The 24,010-nt window shown below is 48.8% G+C and overlaps 4 protein-coding genes across 6 annotated transcripts; all 4 read right to left on the bottom strand.

Annotated features, from left to right (window-relative positions):
• Window positions 1–1,519: 1,519 nt before the first annotated feature.
• Window positions 1,520–1,963, bottom strand: LOC112881221 (flavonol 3-O-glucosyltransferase UGT71C4-like). The gene has a single exon (XM_025945902.1). It carries the CDS (start codon window positions 1,850–1,852, stop codon window positions 1,520–1,522), a length of 333 nt encoding a protein of 110 aa, XP_025801687.1. The 5' UTR covers window positions 1,853–1,963.
• Window positions 1,964–2,603: 640 nt separating this feature from the next.
• On the bottom strand, window positions 2,604–4,481 carry LOC112883479 (anthocyanidin 3-O-glucosyltransferase 2-like). Its single transcript, XM_025948785.1, has one exon. It carries the CDS (start codon window positions 4,269–4,271, stop codon window positions 2,829–2,831), a length of 1,443 nt encoding a protein of 480 aa, XP_025804570.1. The 5' UTR covers window positions 4,272–4,481; the 3' UTR covers window positions 2,604–2,828.
• A 10,370-nt stretch (window positions 4,482–14,851) lies between these two features.
• LOC112880515 (UDP-glycosyltransferase 91B1-like) lies at window positions 14,852–16,779 on the bottom strand. The gene is made up of 2 exons (XM_025945160.1): window positions 15,998–16,779; window positions 14,852–15,867 (listed from the first exon to the last, which is right to left on the bottom strand). The coding sequence occupies exons 1-2, from the start codon at window positions 16,430–16,432 to the stop codon at window positions 14,989–14,991; spliced, it is 1,314 nt and encodes a 437-aa protein (XP_025800945.1). The 5' UTR covers window positions 16,433–16,779; the 3' UTR covers window positions 14,852–14,988.
• A 1,266-nt stretch (window positions 16,780–18,045) lies between these two features.
• Window positions 18,046–23,170, bottom strand: LOC112880514 (UDP-glycosyltransferase 71K1-like). Of its 3 annotated transcripts, none has more exons than XR_003226350.1 (3): window positions 21,560–23,170; window positions 19,181–20,075; window positions 18,046–18,427 (listed from the first exon to the last, which is right to left on the bottom strand). XR_003226350.1 is itself a non-coding variant. In XM_025945159.1 (2 exons), exons 1-2 carry the CDS (start codon window positions 22,965–22,967, stop codon window positions 21,291–21,293), a joined length of 1,422 nt encoding a protein of 473 aa, XP_025800944.1. In that variant the 5' UTR covers window positions 22,968–23,168; the 3' UTR covers window positions 20,875–21,290. The 3 variants fall into 3 exon arrangements, 1 of the variants encoding a protein (XP_025800944.1); XR_003226349.1 differs by having other exon boundaries at window positions 18,046–18,384; XM_025945159.1 differs by lacking the exons at window positions 18,046–18,427; window positions 19,181–20,075 and adding an exon at window positions 20,875–21,304 and having other exon boundaries at window positions 21,560–23,168.
• Between the last annotated feature and the right edge of the window lie 840 nt (window positions 23,171–24,010).

The following is a 24,010-nucleotide window of genomic DNA, read 5'->3' as shown; positions in this document are numbered from 1 at the left end:
CTATGGGCACAGCTCGCAAATGTCCTTCACATGCATACAGCTATTCTTCCAGGTACCTTTTGTTCCGAGTCTTTCTTCATGGCTGTGTTCAGAGAATTCAATGACAGGGCGTGGCAAATGTCATCCAAGGTTAGTCAGCCACACATGAGCTCATGACCCCACAAGGCCACAACTACCCAAAAAGGAAGAAGAAATACTACTACATGCTGTTGCCATGGACCGCTAGCTTGAGCTTGCACTAATGTGCTCCTGTCTCTGGACGGGCAAACAAGTGTACCCGCTCAACCGCATGTCCTTGGTTGACTCTTCAGGCGTGGCCACGATGGGCTAGGCCAAAATCCATCAAAATTCATCATCCAACCGAACCGAATCTGAACAACCAAATTTATGTGGTTTTGTTTGTTTCTGTGATCGAGAGCATCGCTAGTGCTCGCGATGATTCACCTACCCCTATGCTTCCAGCACTCAGGCCTCTTGAAAGGGTCGAAATAAAATTCTACCAGATTTATGATATTGCCAAGATAAGCATTTACTTCTCGGTGAAATTTCAAAGTAGAACTCAACATGTCAAGTAGAAAAGAGGAATTAGCATGAAGTAGTAAAGGGCAACATGTTTCTATTCTTGTCCATATTGTGTTGTGTTAAGAGTGTGTTTTGTTTGGGATAGGATGGATTATGTTGACGGACACGTTACTTGGACTTTCTGATTTTCTTCCCGCCGGTCGAAAACCGAAATCACTGATACAACGACCCATCTATGGGCCGTGTCCCCAGCTTCCTACCTGCCTGATCCACGATGCACCGAATGCAGGCCCAAAGCCCACCTCAATCGTTCAGGTGGGCATCGATCGTTCCAACCCCTTCCTTCCCAGTCGCACGGAGCGGATCCATGGACGACCTCGACCGCCACTCTTGCAAACCCGAAATCTTAACTCTAACTAGCGTCTCGACTCTCGACCATCTCCCACCTCTCACCGGCGGCCGCTCCCCTGAAATCCTAACCTCGGCGGTCTGGGCGACGCGGCGAGCGGCGGCGGCGGAGGACGTCCACGGTGGGCCGTAGCTGGGCCTTCCGCGAAAGGTTGCATCGCACCCGCGTGCGTGGCCCGAACATTAGCGTGCTCTCCCTCCATTCTAGTCTCTAGATCCGGCATCCAGCGCACATCGGCCATGGCGCGGCTAGCTGGGCGCAGTGAGCGGGAAGACGCCGCCATGAACCAACACATCAGCTAAGCAAAAAGAGGCTCAAATTATAGCTGGAAACGCATCGTCACACAATGATCAGAAAGTTTGCAGCTGGCGAGTTCCAACTTCTTCCTTCCGCATAGCCGCATAGGTGGCCCAATTGTTTTTCAGTTTAGTATGGGCCAATTTGTGTTTTTTTTCCCTTTTTTATTTGACAATATTTCCTTCAAATATTGCCAGGATTCCTCATGGGAATACAAACACAAATTTTGCAAGGCTGCAGGAAATTCCCCATGCTTGCAAACCATTCTTCGTCTGCAGCTAGCGATGCGGATCAGTCGCCTCGCATGACACCCGCAGCTTCACATCCCCGCGTCTTATGTTCGTCACAAATCTCACGCGCCAGTTTCTGCATCGACACGTCCGACGACCCGCCGCCCTCCACGGCTTTCCGGCACAGGGCCTTCGCCTCCGCGGCCTTCTCCCGCGTCTCCCTCCCCTCCTCCGACCCGCCGCCCATCAGGCTCCGCACCGCGCGCTCCAGCTCCGCGGCCTCCACGAAGTTGCCCCGCTTCCGGTCCACCTCCATGCCCACGGCGACGCCCATCACGGACACGAGCTCGAACGCGTTCAGGTGCTGCTCGGCGTACAGCGGCCACGGCGCCATCGGCACGCCGTGCCACAGGCTCTCCAGGATCGAGTTCCACCAGCAGTGCGTCACGAAGCCGCACCCTCCCTGCTACCTCCCCAACCTGCCCCCAACGAGCTCCAATCCATTCCCGGCCGGGACTTGAAGCTCTCCGTCCGCCATTGGCGCCGACGGGCCCGAGATCCATCCACAGGCGAACTCCCACCTCCGGCTCCCATTTTCCTTGTCCAACGGCTCAAATCGAATGTAAACGAACTCCTAAAGCTCATGCCCTCCGTGTTCCACCACGTTCCGCCGGTTTCCGCGCTCATCCATGGAGCTCGCCGCCGGCCGGAACCCCCTCCTCGCCGCCAGCCATGCTCGGCCGTTGCTCCTCACGCACATCAGCCACCGCTGAACTCGCCTCGCTGCTTAGATGCTGTAGGTGCAACTCCCCGCCGCCGACGGGAACGCGCCGGTCAACAGGCGGCCGCCGCGGTTTTGACCGGCCATATCTGAGACAGCGTGCTAACATGGCGAATGGTTCCAGCATCGCAGTAAAAACCGGTAAAAGGGGTGCGGTTTGCATAGTACCATGGTCAAATATTTCTGGTTTCGGAGTTTGATGGTTGAGACTAAATCCACATGGTAGTTGGATGGTTAAAAATAGATTTTTTTTCTTATTGTTATATGATTATAACCTTTCGTGCATTTTATACTTAGGATTTCCAGACAGACTTTCCTGCCCGATCTGTCTGATCTAATCTGCCCTCTAAGAACAATTACCCGCTTCTTTTTCCGTACCGGCATGCATTATTTCCCGAGTGCACGTTAGATGGGATCCTAGCGCCATCATCCGCAACGGCCATTCAGCTGTACAGGGGGCGCCATCATACACATGGCTCGCAAACTATTACAAACTCTCTCGATTAACACGGCAAATTAAACACGCCATCATGCCATTGCATCGCACACAATGCAATAAGCTGATCATGGCGCATAGCCCAGCCGGCCGTCACGGTGGCGGCGCCCCTCCGCCGGATGAGATCTCGCTCACGAGCTTCCGGAGCGCGGCGTGCGATGACCCGCCCTCCGCGACGGCCTTCCGGCACGCGGCCTTCAAGCCCGCGGCCTTCTCCCTCGCCTTCCTCCCCTCCTCCGTCCCGCCCATCAGGCCCCGCACCGCCTGCTCCAGCTCCGCCGCCGCCACGAAGGGCTCCACCTTGCTCCCGTCCATGCTCTTCATCGGGACGGCGACGCCCATGGCCATCACGAGCTCGAACGCGTTCAGGTGCTGCTCGCCGTACAGCGGCCACGGCACCATCGGCACGCCGAACCACAGGCTCTCCAGGGTCGAGTTCCACCCGCAGTGGGTAACGAAGCCGCCGACGGCCGGGTGCGCCAGGACCTCCTTCTGCGGCGCCCACGCCGGCCACACGAGCCCGCGCCCCTGGGTCCTCGTCAGGAACCCGCCGGGGAGCATCGCGTCCAGGTCGGCGTCCGTCGGGTGGCTGGACCCGGCGGCCGGCGGCCCCCGCAGCACCCAGAGGAAGCGATGGCCGCCGCGCTCCAGGCCGGCGGCGACCTCCCCGACCTGCGCCCTGTCGACGAACCCCTTGCTCCCGAAGCAGAGGAACACGACCGAGGCTGGCGGCTGCGTGTCCAGCCACCGGACGCACACGTGCGGCTGCTGCTGCTCTCGCTCGGCGAACCAGATCACTGGGCCGATGGCGTGGACCGTCGGAACAGGCCGGCCCGGCACGCAGCGGCCGTCCGCGATCGCGGCGAGGACCCCGCGCTCGAGCTCGATCGAGGAGTTGATGATGATGCCGCTGGCGTCCATGAAGCGGCGCCCGTAGTCCGCGAACCACTCGTAGTTGCTGATCTTGTCCCCCGACAGGCACGCCGGCATGTAGGGCAGCGGCACCGGCGGCAAGCCCGGCACATGCACCGCGCCTTCCGGCCTGGCGGTGAGCTCCTCGCGGAACGCCGGCAGGCGCAGCATGAGCGCGAGGAACGCGCCCGTGGAGGCGAAGTACACGTACCGGGGCACGGCGAGCTCGCCGGCCGCGTCGAGCAGAGGCGTGCAGAAGAGGTCCACGACGATCGCGGCAACGGGAGACGCCAGCCCAGCTACGGCCTCCTCGACGTGGGGCGCGTGGAGCTGGGTGTACCTGAAGTTGAACTCCTCGGGGGCGGCGTAGCCGGTCGGCGGCTCGACGGCGGGGAGGTTCTGGAAGCGGATGTCGAGGCCGGACGCCGCCTCACGGCGTACGTGGCCGGCGACCTCGGACGCCTTGGCTGCCGTGGGCGCCTGCATGACCAGCACGGTCAGGGAGAGGGCGCCACCGCTGGCGTCGAGCATCCGCTTGCCGGCCGCGACCATGGACATGAAGTGGCCGGATTCCCAGCACGGGAGGAAGACGATGGTAGCGGCAGCCATTGATCGATCGATCATGGACTAAACGCAACAGCGAGCTCTTTAATTTGCTGGACTCAAGTGGTTGCGCTAAACAAGAAATAGAGAAGAGTGGCTTTGTTTTATGCGAACAAGCAAGAGGCGTAATTGGATTTTACAAGATATTAGTGAGTGTTGTTCTAGACTTCTAGTCGATGGTAGCACATAGCAGATTGGAATCGAGCGCGACGATACCACTAGACAGCAAAGCGTGGCTACGGTTGGTTTCTGCACTGGTGAGTGGTGACCGTAAACTCTTCATTGACAGGCAGTGGAGTCTAAATCTATGGTGTGTTTTTTTTTTGACAGGAAGAGATGATCCAAATCGTCGTTTTAATATAAACTAAATCATAAGCAAAAAGCAATTATTCCTCTAGTTCACAATCATCCTCTGAACGCCCGTAGAAGGGTCTGTTCTGTTCCTATGGCACTTCCTCCCTCATGATGTGAAAGCTCAGCATTGTGTCTCCACCAATGTAGAACTGTGTGTCTCTTCTGATCGAGCAGTGTTGGACGAATATAGTGAATAGCATAGCATGCATGCGGTGTTTCGAAAAAGAACAGAGTGGACCTCTTGTGAGCTTTGGCTTGCCGAGCAGAGTGGACCAAGCAAGGAAATGAGAGAGAGAGGACCTAGTGTGGTTTCTACAAGCTAGTACTACGTACAGTATCAGTTGAGATTCTCTGTCCTTATCTTGTACAATGTAATAATTAGAATATATCGAATCTTTTCAGAATATTTATCCTAATTCCTAGCCTACCATTATATTCCGAGATCAAGTCAATCTGCCAATTCCAGTAGTAAAACCTCCTCCGTCTCAAATTATCTAGATATTATGGTTTTTTTAGATGTATAATTTTTATAATGCACTTAGATACATATTATATCTAGATGCATAGCAAAATTTATATATCTAGTAAAGCTAAAATGATTAATAATTTAGGGCGGAGGGAGTAGAAATCAAAGTACGATCGCGAGTAATAATTTGCTCAACACACACGAGCGTTGCATACGCGCCTTTGTAAAACGTGAAGCATAGGCTCCATGTTGCGTTGGAATACAAAACACCTGCTTTGTGCGATCCTAGTTTGGAGCAAAATTGTTTTGAACGTCTGGTGCTTTCCACCAAAACGGCAGCACGCATGGTTCTTGCTGTGAGATTTTGTCCGCTCATCACGTGTGGCTCTCAACCATCCCTTGGGCTTCCGTTCCGTGGCGAACTGTCCGGAAACATACATCGTTTTCTCTATGGAAAACCACCTCTAGTTTTCTCCAAGACGCTGCTCCCTCTCGCCATCGGGTCCGATCCATCCGATCTCCCACTGTTGCTATCCGCCGGTTTGTCCTGTAGCTCACAGGGCCGATCGATTTCACCAAGCCTATGCACAGTAGACTAGCTAGCTAGTGCAGTAGTGTGTCGGCGTGTCGACAGCAGCTTGGCTCTTTGGATCAAAGCTCGACCTAGTTATCGTCGTCGCAATGTGGCCTTGAGGTGTTCCAAGTACCTCGTTTTCTCCCTTTCTTCAGTGCCACTCATCGCATCGCATCGCATCGGGTTCAAAATACTAGCAGGGAGATGCAAGCAAGGATTCTACTTTCTAGAAGGGGCCGATTGGGCTTGGGCAGAGCTACGAATGACAAAGCGAATCGCGCAGCCCAAAATCAGGAAGTGGCCCATGATGCGGTCACGAAGCCACCACCACCCACCCTCCTTCAGCCAGCGCCGGCATTTCCGTCTCGCTGTCGTTCGGCCCGCTTGCCGTCCACTTCTCAAAGTCCCGTGGGCAGGCAGGACCGCAGGACACCGGCACCGGCGGCAGCCCGGGCACGTCCACCCCGCCCTCCATCTCCTCGAACTCGACGGCCACCTCCTCGTCGAGAGCCGGCGAGCGCAGCAGGAGCGCGCACATGGTGGCGCTGGTGATCAGGTACACGTAGGCCGGCACGCCGAACTCGTGCGGCGCGTCGAGCAGCGTCGTGCAGAAGATGTCGAGCACGACGCCGGCCACCGGGCGCGCCAAGCCAGCGACGGCCACCTTGACGTAGGGCGCGTGCAGCGAATGTGCTCGGCGGTCTCGGGCGCCCACTTCGCCTTGGGCTCCGGCATCACGAGCACGGTGATCGCGAGGGTCCGGGCGCTGCGCGCGAGCATCCGCTTGCCGGCCTCGAGCATCGGCGCGAAGTGGCCGATGCCCCAGACGGGCATCAAGACGACGGTCGGAGTAGCCATTGCTGTATCGCGAGTAAAGTCGACGCTGACCTGACCGCTATCGGGACAGAGGTGCAAGGAAAACGATGATAATGAATTAATGATAGAGTTGGTCCTGTTTTGTTTTTTCTAATGAAAGAAATAAAAATCTGGGAGGCAAATAAAACGAGTAAAGTCTAAAGTTTCATCTAAGGTTGGGTTGGTGGGATCGACGGTGACGATGATCTCGCTACATAAAGAGACAGTCAGGATCACTGCCGTTCTAACGTCTCTGTCGGTCGGGTCACGGTACCATGCTCAATAATTTGTCTCAATTTTAAGAACGGGACGTGCCCTTTGAAGAATGCGAAGGGGTACCATGTTCAATAATTTATCTCAATTTTGACAATGGGATGTGCTCTCTAAAATGAATTGAAGAACGCGAAGGGCGACAGGTGTCCCACTATAGCTATTATGTATTTCTTTTTTCTAGTGGGCACGTGAGCATCTCTCTATTCTTTATTTGATTTGTGCCTAACGATCAAAACACGTCAATCCAAAATTTGATTTTTAATTTTTACTATACATCTAAACATTGTATATATTTAGGGAGGGGCAGTGGGGTTGGAGCCCTCCACCCATGCAGCTCATGGAGGGGCCCCTCCTCGTAACACCTTAAAATTTAACCATAGCATCATGCATAAGAATCTAGAATTATTAAAATAATATTAAATTATGTGTGTACATATGCATGTGTATGTATGTGTGTATATGAGACTTTTTCTTTTATGTTTATAACCTTTTCATGCTCCACTTTTCACGATAAATATAGTATAAAAAACACACTCTAATTTTTAATACCTACAAAGGATACTTCAAACACCATTTGCAAATTCAAAATTTAACACAAGAAATGACTAGTAATTCAAATTCTATTAGTTTTGAATTTAAAATAACTTTCAAACCATGGCTCAAATGAAATTTTGGCTAAAACAAAACTTGTAGATTTTAAAATTTCCTACAACTTTTGTTTTCAAAGTTTTCAAATTTCTGTTCAAAATTTTTTTAAAAATAATTTGAATCCCGACCCTTCTCTCCCTCCCTTCCCTGTTCTGTCCCGTCGAGGGGCAGCGGCCGCCGGCCACCTAGCCGGCGAGCCGCGCCAAAGGACAACGCCGTGACATGCCAGCGGCCAAATCGCCCTCCCCTGCCCCAATCCACCCATACCCGACGCGCGCAAGCCACGCGGCCGTCGATTCCCGACGACCGAGCTACGCCGCGCCCTTGCCGTGGCCTTGCCCCGGCCGCGCCTCCCTCCGTTGTGCCGTGCCCAGCTCCACCTCACCTCTCCCCTCTCCCTCACACACCTATAAAGAGCTGTACCGAGCCCCTGCTCACACGTGTCTGAGTACCACCACCACCGCGCCATTAGCGCCGCCACTTGACCTCGCCGTCGAGCCCCACCATCCGCTCCACTTCCACCCAAGTCAAGCCCCTAGATCGGTTCCCCATGGCTCCCCTAAAGCTCCCCGACCTCCCCACGCCCTCCCTTGCTGGACCACCGCCGCTCGCTGCCCGCACCTTGCCGGAGCTCCTGCTCACCGCCGGCAGACCAACTCCAGCCACCCCAGCACCAACCGAAGCCATAGCGAGGTAATCCTCGCTTCACTCATTCTTTCCTACCTCTTTTCTCTCACCTCCGACTAGTTCTCTCACCAGATTTTGGTGGGGAACAGCTAAGCTCTGGCTAGGGGCGACATTGCAAATCCCCATTCTTTTTCTAGGATCCTTTCTGCTAGATCTAAGGACGAGTTAACTTCTATTTTCAAGAGGATGTTGATTGTAAAATCAATCTAAAATTATAGAAAACTTCAAAAAATACAAACTAAAATTTATTGTGAACCTCTTGGTGAATCCAACAACTTTTGGACTGAAGAATGACCAATTACAAATTATAATTTGATCTAAAATTAATCTTATTTTAAATAGCCCATAAATGTATCTCTTCAGTATTGTGGTTGATTTTTGAACTGTAATCTAGCCTCTTCTTATTAAGACTTGTGTGAAAATATCAAGGCCAGAACAAGTCTCTACAAGTAGTTTTTGTTGGATCTTGTTTGATATACTATTTTGCTAAAGTTATTTGTTCATATTATTCTACTGATATGTTAGGGTTGAAATTTTTACCTAGAGTAACCTTGATGCACAAATGCTATGGATAAAGCTTGGAACTTTTTACTTCTGTCTAACTTGCTCATATATTTTTAGTTAAGAAAAACTACATCAAAGTAACTAGTTCTGGTGTTTAGAAAAATAAGAAATTTTAAACAGAGACTACATTTTAGTAGATTATCATATTGAAAAAATTTGAGACACCAATTTTTTGTGGAACTGCTTATAGAAATAAATTTTAATTAATTAAAAATTTAACTTATTTTCTATGCTCTGTATCTTCCACATTAAAATCTGAAAAATTTACAGCAAACTCATCATAAGTTTAGGATTACTCGGTAAATGCTCTATATCTTTCACACTAAAACGTAAAAGTTTTACAGTAGACTCACCATAAGTTTAGAATTACTCAGTAAAATGTTGAGCACCGGTTTTGCAGTAAAATGTTCTATATAAATGGATTTTGATTCTAACAGTAGTTGTTTAATGTATTTTTTATGATTAATCTGCTAAATAAAAATGGTTAGAAATTTTACAGTGAGCTTGTACTTAAGTAATGTGCTCTGCATAAAAATCTCAACAATAGAAACTATCTCTAATAGTTATTTTATTTTTAATCCATGCTTACTCTTGAAAACTGGCTGTTTATAAAATAACAAAACCCCTCACTAATAGTTAATCTAGATACTACTCGATAAATGACTGTCCAAGGAAAAGAAAATTAAGTGATTTACATCTTAACTTGAGTTTTGTTGAATTGTAACTTTATAGTGAAATAGTTATTTATCTTGTATCATTAAAACAACTCATATATATACATTCATATAGAATCGACGACTCTTGCTGACAGAACCTACGAGCTGGTGATGGAGCCTGAGAGTAAGCAACGCGAAGCTCGGACCAATCTAACTGAAGTCATTAAAGACCCGAACCAAAGTTCGAAAGAGCCCAAAACTAGCTTTGCTTAGGAAGGCAAGCCCCGGAGTATAGCCCCTATTTTTGAACTTACGCAACTTTTACTTATACATGGTATTGTGCATTAAGTTTGTCGGAGTAAATTGAAACCCTTGATGCATGATCCTAGGTACCTATGATATGAACATTGGTCTGTGTCGGTCGCTAGATTGCCATGCTAATAGGACTCCGCTAAAAATCAAGTGATTTTCTATCACTCGCGAGATATATGAGTCGCTTATTTTACTTATGTTGGAATCATAAGGTCGACGGATGGGGCTATGTTATGATATTTCTATTGATGATTGAGACCCTGTCTGTTTAGCGAAAATGCTAAGGTCGCGGTGTGTGGCGGTGGTGGTTAAATTTTTGAACGAACTAACCACGTGCGAAGAATATCATAATCGGTAAGCTTAAGTACCTGATTGGAACGGCGAGTGGACTTTATTCTCACCCTCTTGACTTTGTTCACATAGGCACATGGTGACTACAAGAACAGCCACGGCTCGGTTTCGTTCCGTTTTTCGTGGACCTCTGTAGTTGAGAGGGCTGGCCCAGATCCACAATCCAGAAAGAAATGGGAAAAATTTGCACATGTGACACTGTGAGTAACCACACGACGTGTATTTAGGTTTCCCTTGCAAGGTTAAGAAACTCGATTCGAATCGTCTGTTTCTCGCGTCATTGAGACTGCTTAACCCTTTTATCACATAGAGTAAAAAGATGAACAATGATGATAATTAATTTGGTTGGATGCTCAATTAATTATTTTCCACCATGCATGATTTGGATAATTGCTTACCTAGAATGGTTAATCAATTAGAACTTGATGCTAAAACTATAAAGTAAGGACTCACTCTTAGATGCTTTTTTGGCAAAAATAACTTTCAGCCAAAAGTCTTGCATGTCTAGAAGTCAGCTAACTATATACCACTAGTCGGATAAGCCTTGCTGAGTATTAGTATAATCAACCTTGCTGAGTATTAGTATAATTAGTCTTGCTTGTGGCTTTATTTTCAGGTGAGACCTTTGAAGACATGGTTGCTAGTTTGATTTGGTCGTGTACTCTTCCTCCTGGTTGGTCGGTGGAATGGGATACGTTTCCGGCCAACGATGATAACGCTGAGTGATGTTATGTACGGACTTCATCATATATCTTGTATCGTCGTTAGAACTATCATTTATTTTCCGCTGCACTATCAAACTCTGAAAGTACCTTGTTTTATAAACTCGAACTTGGTTTGTAATAATAATTCCTGTTGAATTCTGTGATGTAAAATTTATGGATTATTGTAATATCTGGACTCAGTGGCGGAACTGGGGGGAGCTAGGAGGGACCGTACCCCCAACAATTTTTTTAATACCCCAGCCCATGAAGGCCCAGACGCCCAATAGCCCAGCTACTTTTTTCCCTGAAGTTCAATCGGATCTCCCAGCCCTGCCCGACATTTCGTTTCCAATTTTCCAAATCAATCTGCTATTTGCTTCTGCCTCGCTCGCCGCCTCCCGAGTCCCGACGTGACACCGCACGCCAGACTGGAGAGCGACGTCGTGTGTGCGTGGTGCGCCTGTGCTAAGCGCAGGCAGCCGGTGAGCTGGCCAGCCGCGCCAACCGATGGACGGCGAGGGTGAGCAGGAGCAGGAGCAGGTCGCAGTTGCACTCGCAGATACCACGTCGGCCAGTGAGCAGCACGTTCCTCCTCCAACTCAAACCAATGTAAGAAAATTCTATTTTCCTAATCCATGTGCCCTAAACTATCTTGTCTCAAAATAGCATAGAATCTTTTGATGAAATTATGCCAAACCTCTTTAGGAAACCAATGCAAGGCCTAAAAGAATGGTTACACCTTTTTCTTTCTACAAGAAGACACATGTAGAAGAGCAAAATGATAATGATATGATTGATCAAAATCCTCAATTAGAAGAAAATGAATTAGAAGATGATCTAGCTCTAGCTCCTCCAAAGTTCAGAGATTAAATTCAGATGCTAGTGTTCTAATTGTAGAACGTGATCCTGATTTACGTTGTCAAATTTGGGACTATCCTCTTGATGAACAAGATCAAGCTCGCAGAATATACATCATGTATGGTCCGTTCCAATTTATGAAGGATAAGTATCCATATTCTAGTCTCAAGTCTCATCGATGTTGTTTTCAGTCATATTGGTTCAAAGTGTTTCCTTGGTTAGAATACTCTCCTACAAAAGATGCGGCATTTTGCTTTCCTTGCTATTTATTTTCTAAGAAACTATATGGAAAGGCACGATCAGATGTGTTTACAGTGAAGGGTTTCAATTCTTAAAAAAAAGGTGAAAAGAAAGAATTGTGCATTCATATCTCACATGGGAAAAGATAGTAACTCTGCTCATAGTTATAATATTACATGCTACAATAATTTAAAGAATCAACCAAGTGGGCAGCTTAAAAGGATGGTGGTAAAGCGATCAACTCAAGATGTCAAGCGGAATAGGCTTCGACTAAGAGTAACAAGAGTAACAATTGACACTGTCCGGTGGTTAGCATTCCAAATTTGAGCTTTCTATGGACATGATGAATCTACGGATTTAAAGAACCAAGGCAACTTTCTTGAGATGGTAAAACTTCTAGCTGAATATGATGACAAGGTCAAGGCAGTTGTTCTAGGTAATGCTCCAGGTAATGCAAAGTACACCTGACCGCTGATTCAGAAATAAATCCTTGATATTATGGCTTCTAAAACCCAAAAGTTAATTCATGATTAGATTGGTGATGCAAAATTTTGCTTGATTTTTGATGATCTAGAGATAAATCTACTAGAGAACAAATAGCATTTGTTGTTCGTTTTGTTGATAAAGAGAGCTTCATTCGAGAACGCTTTCTTGATATTGCTCATGTTCATGATATATCTGCAACACTTAAGAAAGAGATATGCTCTTTGTTAGCTAGCCATAAATTGGATGTTCAAAATATTCGAGGACAAGGGTATGATGGTGCTAGTAACATGCATGGAGAATGGAATGGCTACAAGCAAAATTTCTTGCAGATTGTCCTTATGCATATTATATCCATTGTTTTGCTCATCAATTACAATTAGCTCTTGTTGCTACATCTAAGGAAGTGCCAGAGGTTTCTAATTTTTTTGATCATCTTAGTTTTGTTGTCAACACTGTTTTGTCTTCTAGTAAGAGAAATGATGACATGCGTGCCTATCAAATAGCTAAAATGGAAAATCTTATTGATCTTGGGGAGCTGAAAACTGGAAGTGGAGTTAACCAAATTAGAACTTTAAAGCGGGCAGGTGAGACTAGGTGGAGCTCTCATTATGACTCTATTTGCAGTTTTTTAAGGATGTACAAACTTACATACTTAGTGCTCAAGGATATTGCTAATATAGAAGGTCCAGGGACTAAGGCTTCAGTTAGTTGGAAGGCTGATGGTGCTGCTGTTACATTGATGATGACATTTGATTTTGTATTCATTTTGCATGTTATGAAAGAAATTATGGGCATAACAGACATGCTTTGCAAAAAGTTACAGTACAAGTCACAAGATATTGTGAATGCTATGGATGATGTAGCCACCACAAAAAGATTGATTCAGGAGTTAAGAGACCAAGGTTGGAGCTAGCTTATTAGTGATGTGACATCTTTTTGTTTGAAACAAGCGATTGTTTGTCCAAATATGAAAGACTTATATGCAGATTTCATTAGATCTCAGGCACCCAATGAGATTACAGTTGAGCATCACTATAGATATGATATCTTCACTGTTGCCATAGAGCAACAAGCACAAGAGTTGAATTGCAGATTCAGTGAACAAGCAACAGAGTTTCTCATTTTGTGTACATCTTTGGATCCAAGTGATTCATTCAGTTCATTCAACATTGATAAAGTGTGCTCTCTAGCTTCAAAGTTCTATCCTGCTGATTTTTTAGAACGAGAGAGAGCCAACTTGAGATGTCAACTACGTCATTATGAGCTTGATGTGCCTACCAATCCAAAGTTTCAAAATTTAACAAGTGTAGCTGATATTTATCATCGATAATTATCATTTGATTCATAGGTATGCTCTTATTTTATATTATTGATACTTAGTTACTTAACTAGAAAATTATAACATCAATTAGTAATATTTCTTTTTTCATGTGCAGGTTGATTCGCCTTGTTCTTACTTTACCCGTTTAAACTGCAACTATAGAACGCGCATTTTCAGCAATGAAAATTAATAAGACTAGACGACGAAACAAGATGGAAGATGAATTTTTAAGAAATTGCTTGGTACTCTATATTGAAAGAGAGATTGAAATGAAGGTCACGACATATTCGATTATCGATGCCTTCCATACGGTGAAGAATCGCGCCGTAAAATTTAAATGAACAAGATATATTGATTACTTTTACAAATTATTTGCTTTTGTGTATTGCCATTGCGTAGTTTATTACTATACTTTGCTAGCTAGTGTATTCTTGAATGGATAATGAAAAGTTGGGACGAATTTATCCGCCCCCCCTTAAATTTGTCCCCGGTTCCGTCTCTGTCTGGACTCACCTTCGTATGGGTTGTATCTATGCATTGTTTCGATCGAAATTCCAGTGATTGCGTCGGGATGATACCCGACAGACTGTCGTTTTACTCCATTTTAAGTGCGTGTTAGCCCGAATTGCCATGGTGATGGTTACGCATTTAAGCAAGATTAATTCGAGCGGTTCTGCTACACTCCCATTGCCCCCAACAATTTTCAGTCATAAATGAAAAAAAAAGAAGAAAAGGAGGAGAAGGAAGAAGAAGAAAATGAGAGGAGTAAGAAAGAAGAGAGAAACATAAGTCCTATGTCCTCCTCTCTCAGGATCGAAGTCTTGGGTCCGCCTCTCCGCCCCTTAGTGGATTTGACATTTTCGCTAAAGTTAATTTTATGAGAGTTTCATCAATACGGGAGTTTTATCAGAAGTTTCATAAGATTAAATAACATGTCACATTAGCAATTTTACTGATTTGGTAGTATTATATAAGGAGAGATAAGAGAGAAGTTTGATCTTATAAACCCAGCCGGTACCGGTACCAAATCTCAATTCTTAAACTGTATAATAAAATTGTATATTGAGACTTGCCTAATGGCCTTTAAACCGACCTTGGTCCAGAAAAATCGCACGTGGATACAACTAACAACTCATTTACTTTGAGACCGACCCACTTCCTATCTAGAATTTTTTTTACTAGTCCTTTATATTGCAATGTGTCAACCGTCAAATGCTTTGGCAATTTGCCCGGATCGGATGAAGCAATAGAATTTTGAACCAGACATGTAAATGTACGATAATCATTGGATAGACGTGGATATATATACAGCCAGCACCAATTTCAAGCTAGCATATATCGGGAGTTGCCATTTTCAGTCACACGAAAAGCCAAGCCGTCTTACCCTTTTCAGTTCTTGTGGGCCCTCAGGCACTGAATGAAGTCATCGATGTACCTGTGGTGGCACTTCTCGTCTTCCACAATCTCCTGCATCTTCTTAGCATTGGCGGCGTAGATCCCCTTGCTCTCTTCATCCACCATGACGGCCCGTATGGCTCTCGCGATGTTGTCGCCAAGAAAAGCCTCGTCTCCCTTCTCCTTGTGCACCCTCACCCCGATCTTCCGCTCGTGCATCACCCGCGAGGTGGACAGGTGATCCCCCAGGACGGGCATCATCACCATGGGCTGGCCGTACTGGAGCCCCTCGATGGTGGAGCCCCAGCCGGAGTGCATCATGAACGCGCCCACGGCGGCGTGCCCCAGGATGCTGGTCTGGGGAACCCAGCCCGTGACGACGGAGCCGCGGCCGCGCGTGCGCTCCTCGAACCCCGGGGGCAAGAGGTCTTCCTCCGGGGCGACGCCGCCGGGCCTCTTGAGCGCCCAGAGGAAGCGCGTCCCGGCGAGCTCCAGCCCGGCGGCGATCTCGTGGAGCTGCCTGAGGGTCATCGGGTACTCGCTCCCGAAGCCGACGAAGACCACGGACTTGGACGGCTGCTCGTCGAGCCACGACAGGGAGGCGTCGCCGTCGTGCGCTGCGTCGGCGGCGGCGAGCGGTGGGAGGACGCCGACGGGGATGACCGGCTTGCCGAAGATCTTTGCCAGGAGAGGCATGGACTCTGGCTCGACCTCGAAGCTGCTGCGGTAAGCGATGAGCTTGCATTTCTCGAACGTCTGGACGAATCGTCGGATTACTGCTGGAGTCAAGGGATTGTCCAGATCCTTGGGGTCGGGAACTCCGTAATCTATTGACGACGCCGCGGAGTAAGGCATGTTCAATATGCAGGGGACCTTAAGAAAGGAAAAAAACTTTTTAGGGTTAAAAATTTAGCAAAAAAATTGAGTCCGTTTGGTTCCTGAAACTCTTCCATTGTGTCTCATGTATTCCCTGATGAGATTTTTTAATGAAAAAGTTTGTAACCTTGTGCTCATGGGCGACATCAGCGATGGACGCGTGGAAGCTGTCGAGGAGCACCCAGTCCACCTTGTTGCCGCTGGCGTCGGCGGCGTCGAGGAAGGCAGAGAAGGCCGGCGCGAGCCGGTCCAGGGCCTCTCGGTGGAGCTCGGCCATTCCGGCCGGGACGTCGGAGGTGGCCTCGACGCCCTCGGGGAGGCCGTCGACGCGCGGGAACGGGAGCGCCACGAAGTCGAGGAGCGAGGCCGCCGCGGGGGCGACCGGGCGGAGCCGGGCGAGGATGCGCGGCGTGGAGACGAAGGACACGCGCTGGCCGCGCGAGGCCAGGCGCTCGGCGAGCTCGTGGCAGGGGAGCAGGTGCCCGAAGGCGAGCCACGGGAAGATGGCGACGTGCAGCTGCTGCTGCTGCTGGCCGGAGGACTCGTCGGCGGGGCCGGTCATCGGCACTCTGTTGGTCTGAGGCTAGCTCGGTGCTTCCTTTTCCTGCTGGAAGGAGGAGCTAATCAGCGTCGATGAGGGAGCGGCTTCCCGCGGCGCTGCCTTTTATAGGTCACCGAGGAGCGCCGCGGACCGCGCGTTGCAGCTACCGCGGCGCTTGAATATAATAGCAGCAGATATAGAACTCCGGCGCTCGTACGGGGCATCAAGATCGCCGGCACTGTGCGGCGCCGAGAGGTGATCCGTGACCTGCGAGCGGTCGCCTTGTCGTCTCCGGCCTGGACCGCATGAACAGAGCGCGGAGCCACCGCACCAAGATGATTCAGTGCAGTACAATGGCCTTCGGATTTTTCAGCTGTCTAAAGTAGATTGCGTGGACAGGGAGTTTATACTGTTTCGATGCACTTTGCACGCTTCTATTTGGGATCATTGGACTCCCTAAATCAGCTGATATATCCTTATTGGACAGAGTTGGATGCACGTCCAAATGTAAAAATAGGATTCAGATATGAAAGCTCCGAATTACTACTCGTTTGGTGCAGTCTATGGTGAGGATCCAATTTCAGAAACGGGACCACGGTAATGATCATTGTTGTTCTAATGTCGCATTCGGATTAGGGAGTCTGTCCAGAACTCCTATCAACGCAGTTGAAACTAAATAGTTTGGTTTTCATACTCTTTTGAACCGTTTGATAAAAGAGAATAGTGCAGATATCGTTCATGTTACGTTATCGAAAAGCTAGCTGAAGAGACTAGCGTGAAGGCTGAAGCCAAAAACTGAAAATGGTTTGACTTACAGTGAAATTAGAAATGGTTAAATTTTTGGAACAGAGGGTGTGTGTGGTTAGGAAAGGTGTTTTTAGTCCAGAATTGGAAGTTAAAAGACATTGGACAATCCACTCGAAGTAGTTATGCGATGCAAAACTTAGCTGCCCAGGAGAGGAAAAGATGAAGGGCGTATGAGGGAGGCCCTGTATCCACATTATACCAACGTTTCAGAGAAAGGGCCTTCTAGTAGACCGATATATAGCACAGCCGACCGAAACACACAGACCAGTCACAAACTCACATGAGCAATATTGAATGGTGCCTTGGTCCTGACTTGGGACCATCCTGAGAGCTGCGCGCGCATAGAATTTTCCTGGTGATCCCTGTCCTCCCAGACCTGGAGGTGCTAGCTCCATGAGACCTTTGAAGAGTGCCACAGATCCTACCTACTTCCGGCATGGTTCTAACTGTGGACGTCATCTCTCCATTGATCCCATAATTTTTTAAAAAAAATGGGTCTTTTTTTATACAGGTCATTTTCACGGGGATAGCTGCTCTACCATAAGTAAGCACGGGAGACCATTGGTTCGGCAAACTTGAGATTGGAGGTCATTGCCATGAATAACCAGAGGCTTTGCTTATGGTTTCTATTATTCACGCTTGTTCATGTTAGTTCCCTTTTTATCTGCTTAGTTGATAAGCTGAAATAATGGTGTAAAAACAAAAACAATTTGTATGATAATGCAGATGCTGGAACAGTGGAACTCTTTCCGCTCTTCTTTTTTCTAAGAGTAAAATGCACTGGCGGTCTTTAAACCTGTGAGGGTGTGTCACTTAGGCCCATCAACTCCTAAAATACATTTCTTAATGCACAAACCTGTAAGAGTGTGTCATTTAGGTCCATCGACTCCGAAAATGCATTTCTAGACCTACAAATCTGCTAACTCTTTTATTACAGTGCATTTCAATTAATACCATATTGATATGCTAGGCTGGTACCATTGGACTTTTGGTTTATTCCTCACCAAACATGCTGTTGATGAACAGCACCACTTTGCTTCCACTGTCCGGGGCACATTTGTATTCAGCACCTGTCCCTCTTCAGCTTTTGGAGAAGCACATGTCCCTCTTCTACCTTCAGCTTCGGATCTGCAACCTTTGCAGGACAAGCCAAAGGTGCTCGATGCCTGGCATTAATAAGCAAGCCCAGTACAGAATATGACCATTGAACTAAGACACAGAAAAGCAAATAAATGAGTCTATACGCAGAAAATAGAAGTCAGGTTACCACTCAACTGAAAAAAAGCTAACTAATCTAGTTCAGAGAAAGAACAGAAAACAACAGTATCATTAAACAATATTTTACCATGTTCTTCCTTAAAAATCCCCTACTAACGTTCATATAAGAACCAATACAACTTAGAAAAAGGCATGAGTAGATCCAAATTAACATTTCACTGCAATAGCCTTTATAGCTAGGTTGCCGTTTCAACACTTAAACGACCGTAATTAAGCAGATGCAATGAAGAAAGAATCAACTTATTAAAAGATTGCATTTCATGATGCAAATTTTCAATCAGATTTCAGGTTACCACATAATAATATTCAAATCTTCTTTTTTTGAGGACCTCAAGATTGGAGCTATCAGTTTGCACTTCAATTCTCCATTAACAGAGCTTCTAACTGAATGCTCCCTGCTACCAGAATAAAATAAGTGGATGCATGGTTAAACTAACTAAAATGCCCACAAACTAATAAATCAAAAACGAATTTTGCATAACCAAAATACAATAGATCATTAGTCTCGCAACAAAAGGCTAACTCATCATAAAATGAATATGTTGCAGTGGATAAGGGGAAATTATTATTGTGTTTCGTGAATACATCTACAATCAGAATATTTGGTACTGAGTACTGGATACTGAGATCAAGAATCTGAAGGGGCAGGGAGGGAAAGAACGCAATAGGGAGGGAGAGAAGCACCTGAATTTTGCAGAGGGTTCTTGACCTCCTGATATTTGTTCTGAGTGGAGGAAGAGAGGACAGGATGCCTGCTCCTGGCGCCACTGCCCTCATCGGCATGGCCTCACCCTGCACGCTGTTCGCCGCCGCCCTCGGCGAGGAGGGACGACAGCCCGAAGCTCTGCAGCATGGTGTGCCGGCGTCTCTTGCACGGCGGCAGCATCTCGAGCATCGGCGGACGGCTCCTGGCAGCCGCTTGCCGTCCACACCACATCGCGCTCGTTGATCTCGAGCGGCGACGCATCCGGGCCCGACCGCGGCTGCTTGATGCCCTCGGTGAAGGCTGGCGCGGAGGGCGAGGGCGAAGCGTGGCGAGGAGGAGGGGAACTGAGCACCGGGCGACTCGCCTCCTCGTGCGGGCGGACAAGGGCACCTCGCAGCGGAGGGCGGCAGCGGACGGCCAACCCTCGCATTCTCGCCGGCGACTGGAGCTTCTCGCGGTGGATGCTACCGTCCCAGGAGCCAGATCGAGCGAGGAAGGGGAGGAGGGGCGGAGCAGCGGAGGAGGGCGGGGGTGCAACGGCGGCGTGGAGGAGCGGCGGCGCGAGGTCCACGGCGGCGTGGAGGAGGTGCAGCGGCGAGGAGTGGGCACCGTCGTGGTGGCGGTGGCGGCGCAGGAGTCCCTCCCGCTGATCGCGCCCCGGCGTCGCGGCGGAGGAGCGCCCTGGTGTCGCAGCGGAGGAGGGGGGTGGGGGCGTGAGGCATGCCCGTCCTCCTGCTCGCCGTCGTCACCACAAGGGCCCCGCCTCCTCGCGCGGGCGGACGTGGACCCCTCGCGCCGGCAAACAGGGGCACCTCACGGCGGCGGGATGGCGGGACGGCGGCGGGGCGGGGACGGCACGCGACGGTTTAGGGCCTGTTTAGTTCCCGTAACTGTGAACGCAAAAATAATTTTGCAAAAGAATATTGCTAATTTGATGTACTAAATAAAATTTATTTATAAAACTTTTTGCACAGATGGTTGTAAATCGCGAGACGAATCTAATGATGCTAATTAATCCATGATTAAGCAATAATTAGCGGATGGTTACTGTAGCATCACTGTTGCAAAATATGGATTAAGTAGGCTCATTAGATTCGTCTCGCGATTTACAGCCCATCCATGCAAAAGTTTTATAAATAGACTTCATTTAGTACTTCAAATTAGCAAGATTCCTTTAAAAATTTTACGTTTACGATCTTTTACATTTACAGCCTGGGAACTGTAGGCGGACATGACCCTCTTTATAATCCCAAGACCAAGCACCAAGCTCGGCCCAAGCAAAGTCCAAGAGACAAAGTGAAGAAATTGGCTTCAAGCTCGGCCCTTAACCCAAGATGAGACCTTAGCAAGAGGCCCCGCCAGAGCAAGCAGCCCAGGCCTAGAATTAGTAACCAACGACACCCACCCTTCCTATTTAGGAGTACAAAAAAATGTATAGCTTAACATTATAAGATTTATGTTTTTCACCATAAGAAATACTTTAATAATACATACTATGTTCTAAAACTATGCGAACATTTAAAAATCGATAGTTAAAGATAGAATTGTTTGACCAAGAACAAAGTTAGAACAACAATCATTGTGAAATGGAAGGAGTATAATATTTTAAGCAAAAAGGAAAAGGCTGAGGCTGAGAAAGATGCTAAGGATGGATGTTTTTGGCGCCAAAAAAAGGCAAACAATGGCAAGACCCTACTTGATTATTGGCAACTTCGGTCTCAACACATCGACAGCACTACGATTATGCTATTGGTGTTCTGGCCCAAATCACTAGCGTCACACTGACGTATTCCAGGCGGAAGCAGAAGTCCTACTGCTGGCAGCTCAGTAAGCCAACAAAAAAAGCTTGGCTTACAATGTCCTACCAATGCTACCAAAGGCGCTTAATTGCTCCAAGGTCCCCGCTGCAACAACCAGGGCATTGGCAAGTACACCAATGCTATCTGAATTTGCAGCACAAAATGAAGCATTCATCATTCCACACGCAAGATTGCTAGAGCAACAAACTCCGTAGCTGACAAGTTAGCCCAACAGCCTAGGCAGGCTCTTACATCTTCACCTTCTCTCTTTACCCTGTGGAGCTCTTGCTCATAGCTCACCATCTGTCAAGTGCACACCCACCTCAGCAACGTGTTTATGATAAAATATCCTTTATTCCAAAAAAATAATATTGGTCCTATTATTGATATTAGCAAACATATGATTTTTTAAGATTTATCAATGATTTGTAATATGCAAGTTTGAGAGGCAATGTCTTTTATTTGAAAATGGTAGCGATGCCTCCGAAATCCAGGCATCGAAGAACACATGACATGCGACATAGGGGGAGCTGCCTCTCTCGTCTCGTCGTCACTTACTCGTGCTGACCAGCTGCTCGGCTAGCCTGCGCAGCGCCGCGTCGGACGAGCCGCCCTCCTGCACGGCGTTCCTGCACGCGGCCTTCATCTCCATGGCCTTCTCCCTCGCCTTCCTCCCCTCCTCGCCGCCGCCCATCAGCTCCTTCACCGCTCGCTCCAGCTCCGCGGCCTCCACGAAGTTGTCCCGCTTCCTGTCCACCTTCATCGCCACGGCGACGCCCATGGCGGCCACCAGTGTGAACGCGTTCGTGTGCTGCTCGGCGTACAGCGGCCACGGCGCCAACGGCACGCCGTGCCACAGGCTCTCCAGCACCGAGTTCCAGCCGCCGTGCGTCACGAAACCCCCAACGGCGGCGTGGCCCAGGATCTCCTTCTGCGGCGCCCACGTCGGCCACACCAGGCCCCTGCCCTTCGTACTCTCGAGGAAGCCATCTGGGAGAAGCTCGGCGAGGTTCGCGTCCGTTGGGTGCCGCGCGCCTGGTTCCGGTGGGCCGCGCAGCACCCAGAGGAAGCGGTGACCGCTGCGCTCCAGGCCGTGGGCAATCTCGTGCGCCCGCGGCGCGGTGAAGAATCCTCCGCTCCCGAAGCAGAGGAGCACCACGGAGGCCTTGGGCTGTGCGTCGAGCCACCGCACGCACTCTTGCGGCTGCTCGGAGGGCGGCGCGAACGAGATCACCGGGCCGATCGGATACACCGTCGGGGGACGGACTCCGGGCGTGCACCGTCCGTCGGCGATGGCAGCAAGCGCGCTCCGCTCAAGCTCGGCGGCCGTGTTGACGATGATGCCGTCGGCCTCCGCGAAGCGCCTGCCGTGGTACACGAACCACGTGTAGTTCGGGTTCTTCTTGTCCATCACCGGCATCGGGAACGAGGACGGCGGCACCGGCGGCAGCCCGGGCACGTCCACGTCGCCCTCCACCTCCTCGAACTCGACCGTCACCTCCTCGTGGAGCGCCGGGAGGCGCAGCATGAGCGCCAGCATCGCGGCGTTGGTGGTGAAGTAGACGTAGGCCGGCACGGCGAGGTCGCGGGCCACGTCAATCAGCGTGGTGCAGAAGAAGTCGAGAACGAGCGCGGCCACGGGGCACGGGAGGGCGGCGACCGCCGCCCTGACGTCGGGCGCGTGCATCTGCACGAGCCGGGAGAGGAACTCCTCGATGCCGCGGAAATCCGTCGGGGGCTCCACGGCGGGGAGGCGGACGAAGCGGACGTCAAGGCCGGAGGCCTCCTCCCGGCGGATGTGGCCCTCGACCTCGGCCGCGAGCTGCTCCGTGGGCGGGGGGATGACGAGCACGGTGAGCGAGAGCCTGCCGCCGGCGCGGTCGAGCAGACGCTTGCCGGCCTCGAGCAGGGACATGAGGTGGCCGGCGCTCCACAGGGGCAGCAAGACGACGGTCGGGGTCGCCATGGGTGGATAAGGATCCGGTCCTCCGGCGTCGCGAATTCTCGGGGCACAAACGCAAGAAAGCGCACCGAACGGTAGGTGGCAAACGAGATGCTGCTTTTCCCTTTAAAATAAGTTTGCTGGATCAGAGGACGAGGCATCCACTATCGTCCACTGCTCCCTGACATGAGAGCCAAACAAATCGAGATGGGAGGTCGGAAAACTGCAGATGCGTGATGATGAGAGCCGCAAGTTCCATTTCATTAATGAGCAGACGAGACGTGGAGTGATGAAATAAAACTTCGCGGTTTGACAGATCATAGATCAATCATGGAGTAGCACCAAGTGTTGCGTGACGTTGTGAAATGAAACTTGTGACATGACATTTCGCTGCATTAAAATCTTGTTCGGCTTGAATTAGGGGTTTGATGTGGATTGAAAATGTTTGAGAGTTGGGAGGACTAATAGTGTTCGTTTTTTAAGACCTAAAGTTTAGACCCATTATATTAAAGAGAATTTTGTTATTTAAAAGTATTAAATAATGTCTAATTATAAATTTTTTTTCACAGATGGGTGCTAATTCACGAGATAAATTTAATAAGCTTAATTAATCTATAATTTGCCACAGTGATGCTACAGTAATCATCCGCTAATCATGGACTAATATACCTCATTAGATTCGTCTCGCGAATTAGCTCTGGGGTTCTGCAATTAGTTTTATAATTAGACTTTATTTAATACTTCTAAATGATAAGATTCTCTTTGATGCGACGGGTCTAAACTTTAGATCCTAATAAACCAACACACCCTAAGGCCCCGTTTGGAAGCACATGGATTTTCAGAATCCATAATGTAGAATCTGCTTCAGCTTCCAAACGGAGCAGATTCTATAGTGGATTTTGATGCTAAAGATTTTGGATTCTCAGAATCCTGGAAGCTGGAGGATACACCTATACTCAGAACTCCCTGCATATTTGCCACAGCTGCAAACGTTTTTTCTTATGTTGTTCGTTGGCTCTCATAAAAATATTGCATTCCTGGCAGCTAATAAGCGCTTGAGCATGTGG

Source organism: Panicum hallii, chromosome 2, assembly GCF_002211085.1.
Source record: "Panicum hallii strain FIL2 chromosome 2, PHallii_v3.1, whole genome shotgun sequence".
Classification (NCBI taxonomy): domain Eukaryota; kingdom Viridiplantae; phylum Streptophyta; class Magnoliopsida; order Poales; family Poaceae; genus Panicum; species Panicum hallii.
Note: the sequence above shows the minus strand (reverse complement) of the source record. Positions and strands in the feature narration are given on the sequence as shown.

What these genes read in the sequence shown, in the direction of transcription:
- LOC112881221 (XM_025945902.1), bottom strand. Translation starts at nt 1,852, where the DNA reads ATGGCGCCGTGGCCGCTGTACGCCGAGCAGCACCTGAACGCGTTCGAG.
- LOC112883479 (XM_025948785.1), bottom strand. Translation starts at nt 4,271, where the DNA reads ATGATCGATCGATCAATGGCTGCCGCTACCATCGTCTTCCTCCCGTGC.
- LOC112880515 (XM_025945160.1), bottom strand. Translation starts at nt 16,432, where the DNA reads ATGACCGGCCCCGCCGACGAGTCCTCCGGCCAGCAGCAGCAGCAGCTG. An exon ending in ATGTCGCCCATGAGCACAAG is followed by an intron (nt 15,868 to 15,997) that starts GTTACAAACTTT and finishes TCCTTTCTTAAG; the next exon opens with GTCCCCTGCATATTGAACAT.
- LOC112880514 (XM_025945159.1), bottom strand. Translation starts at nt 22,967, where the DNA reads ATGGCGACCCCGACCGTCGTCTTGCTGCCCCTGTGGAGCGCCGGCCAC.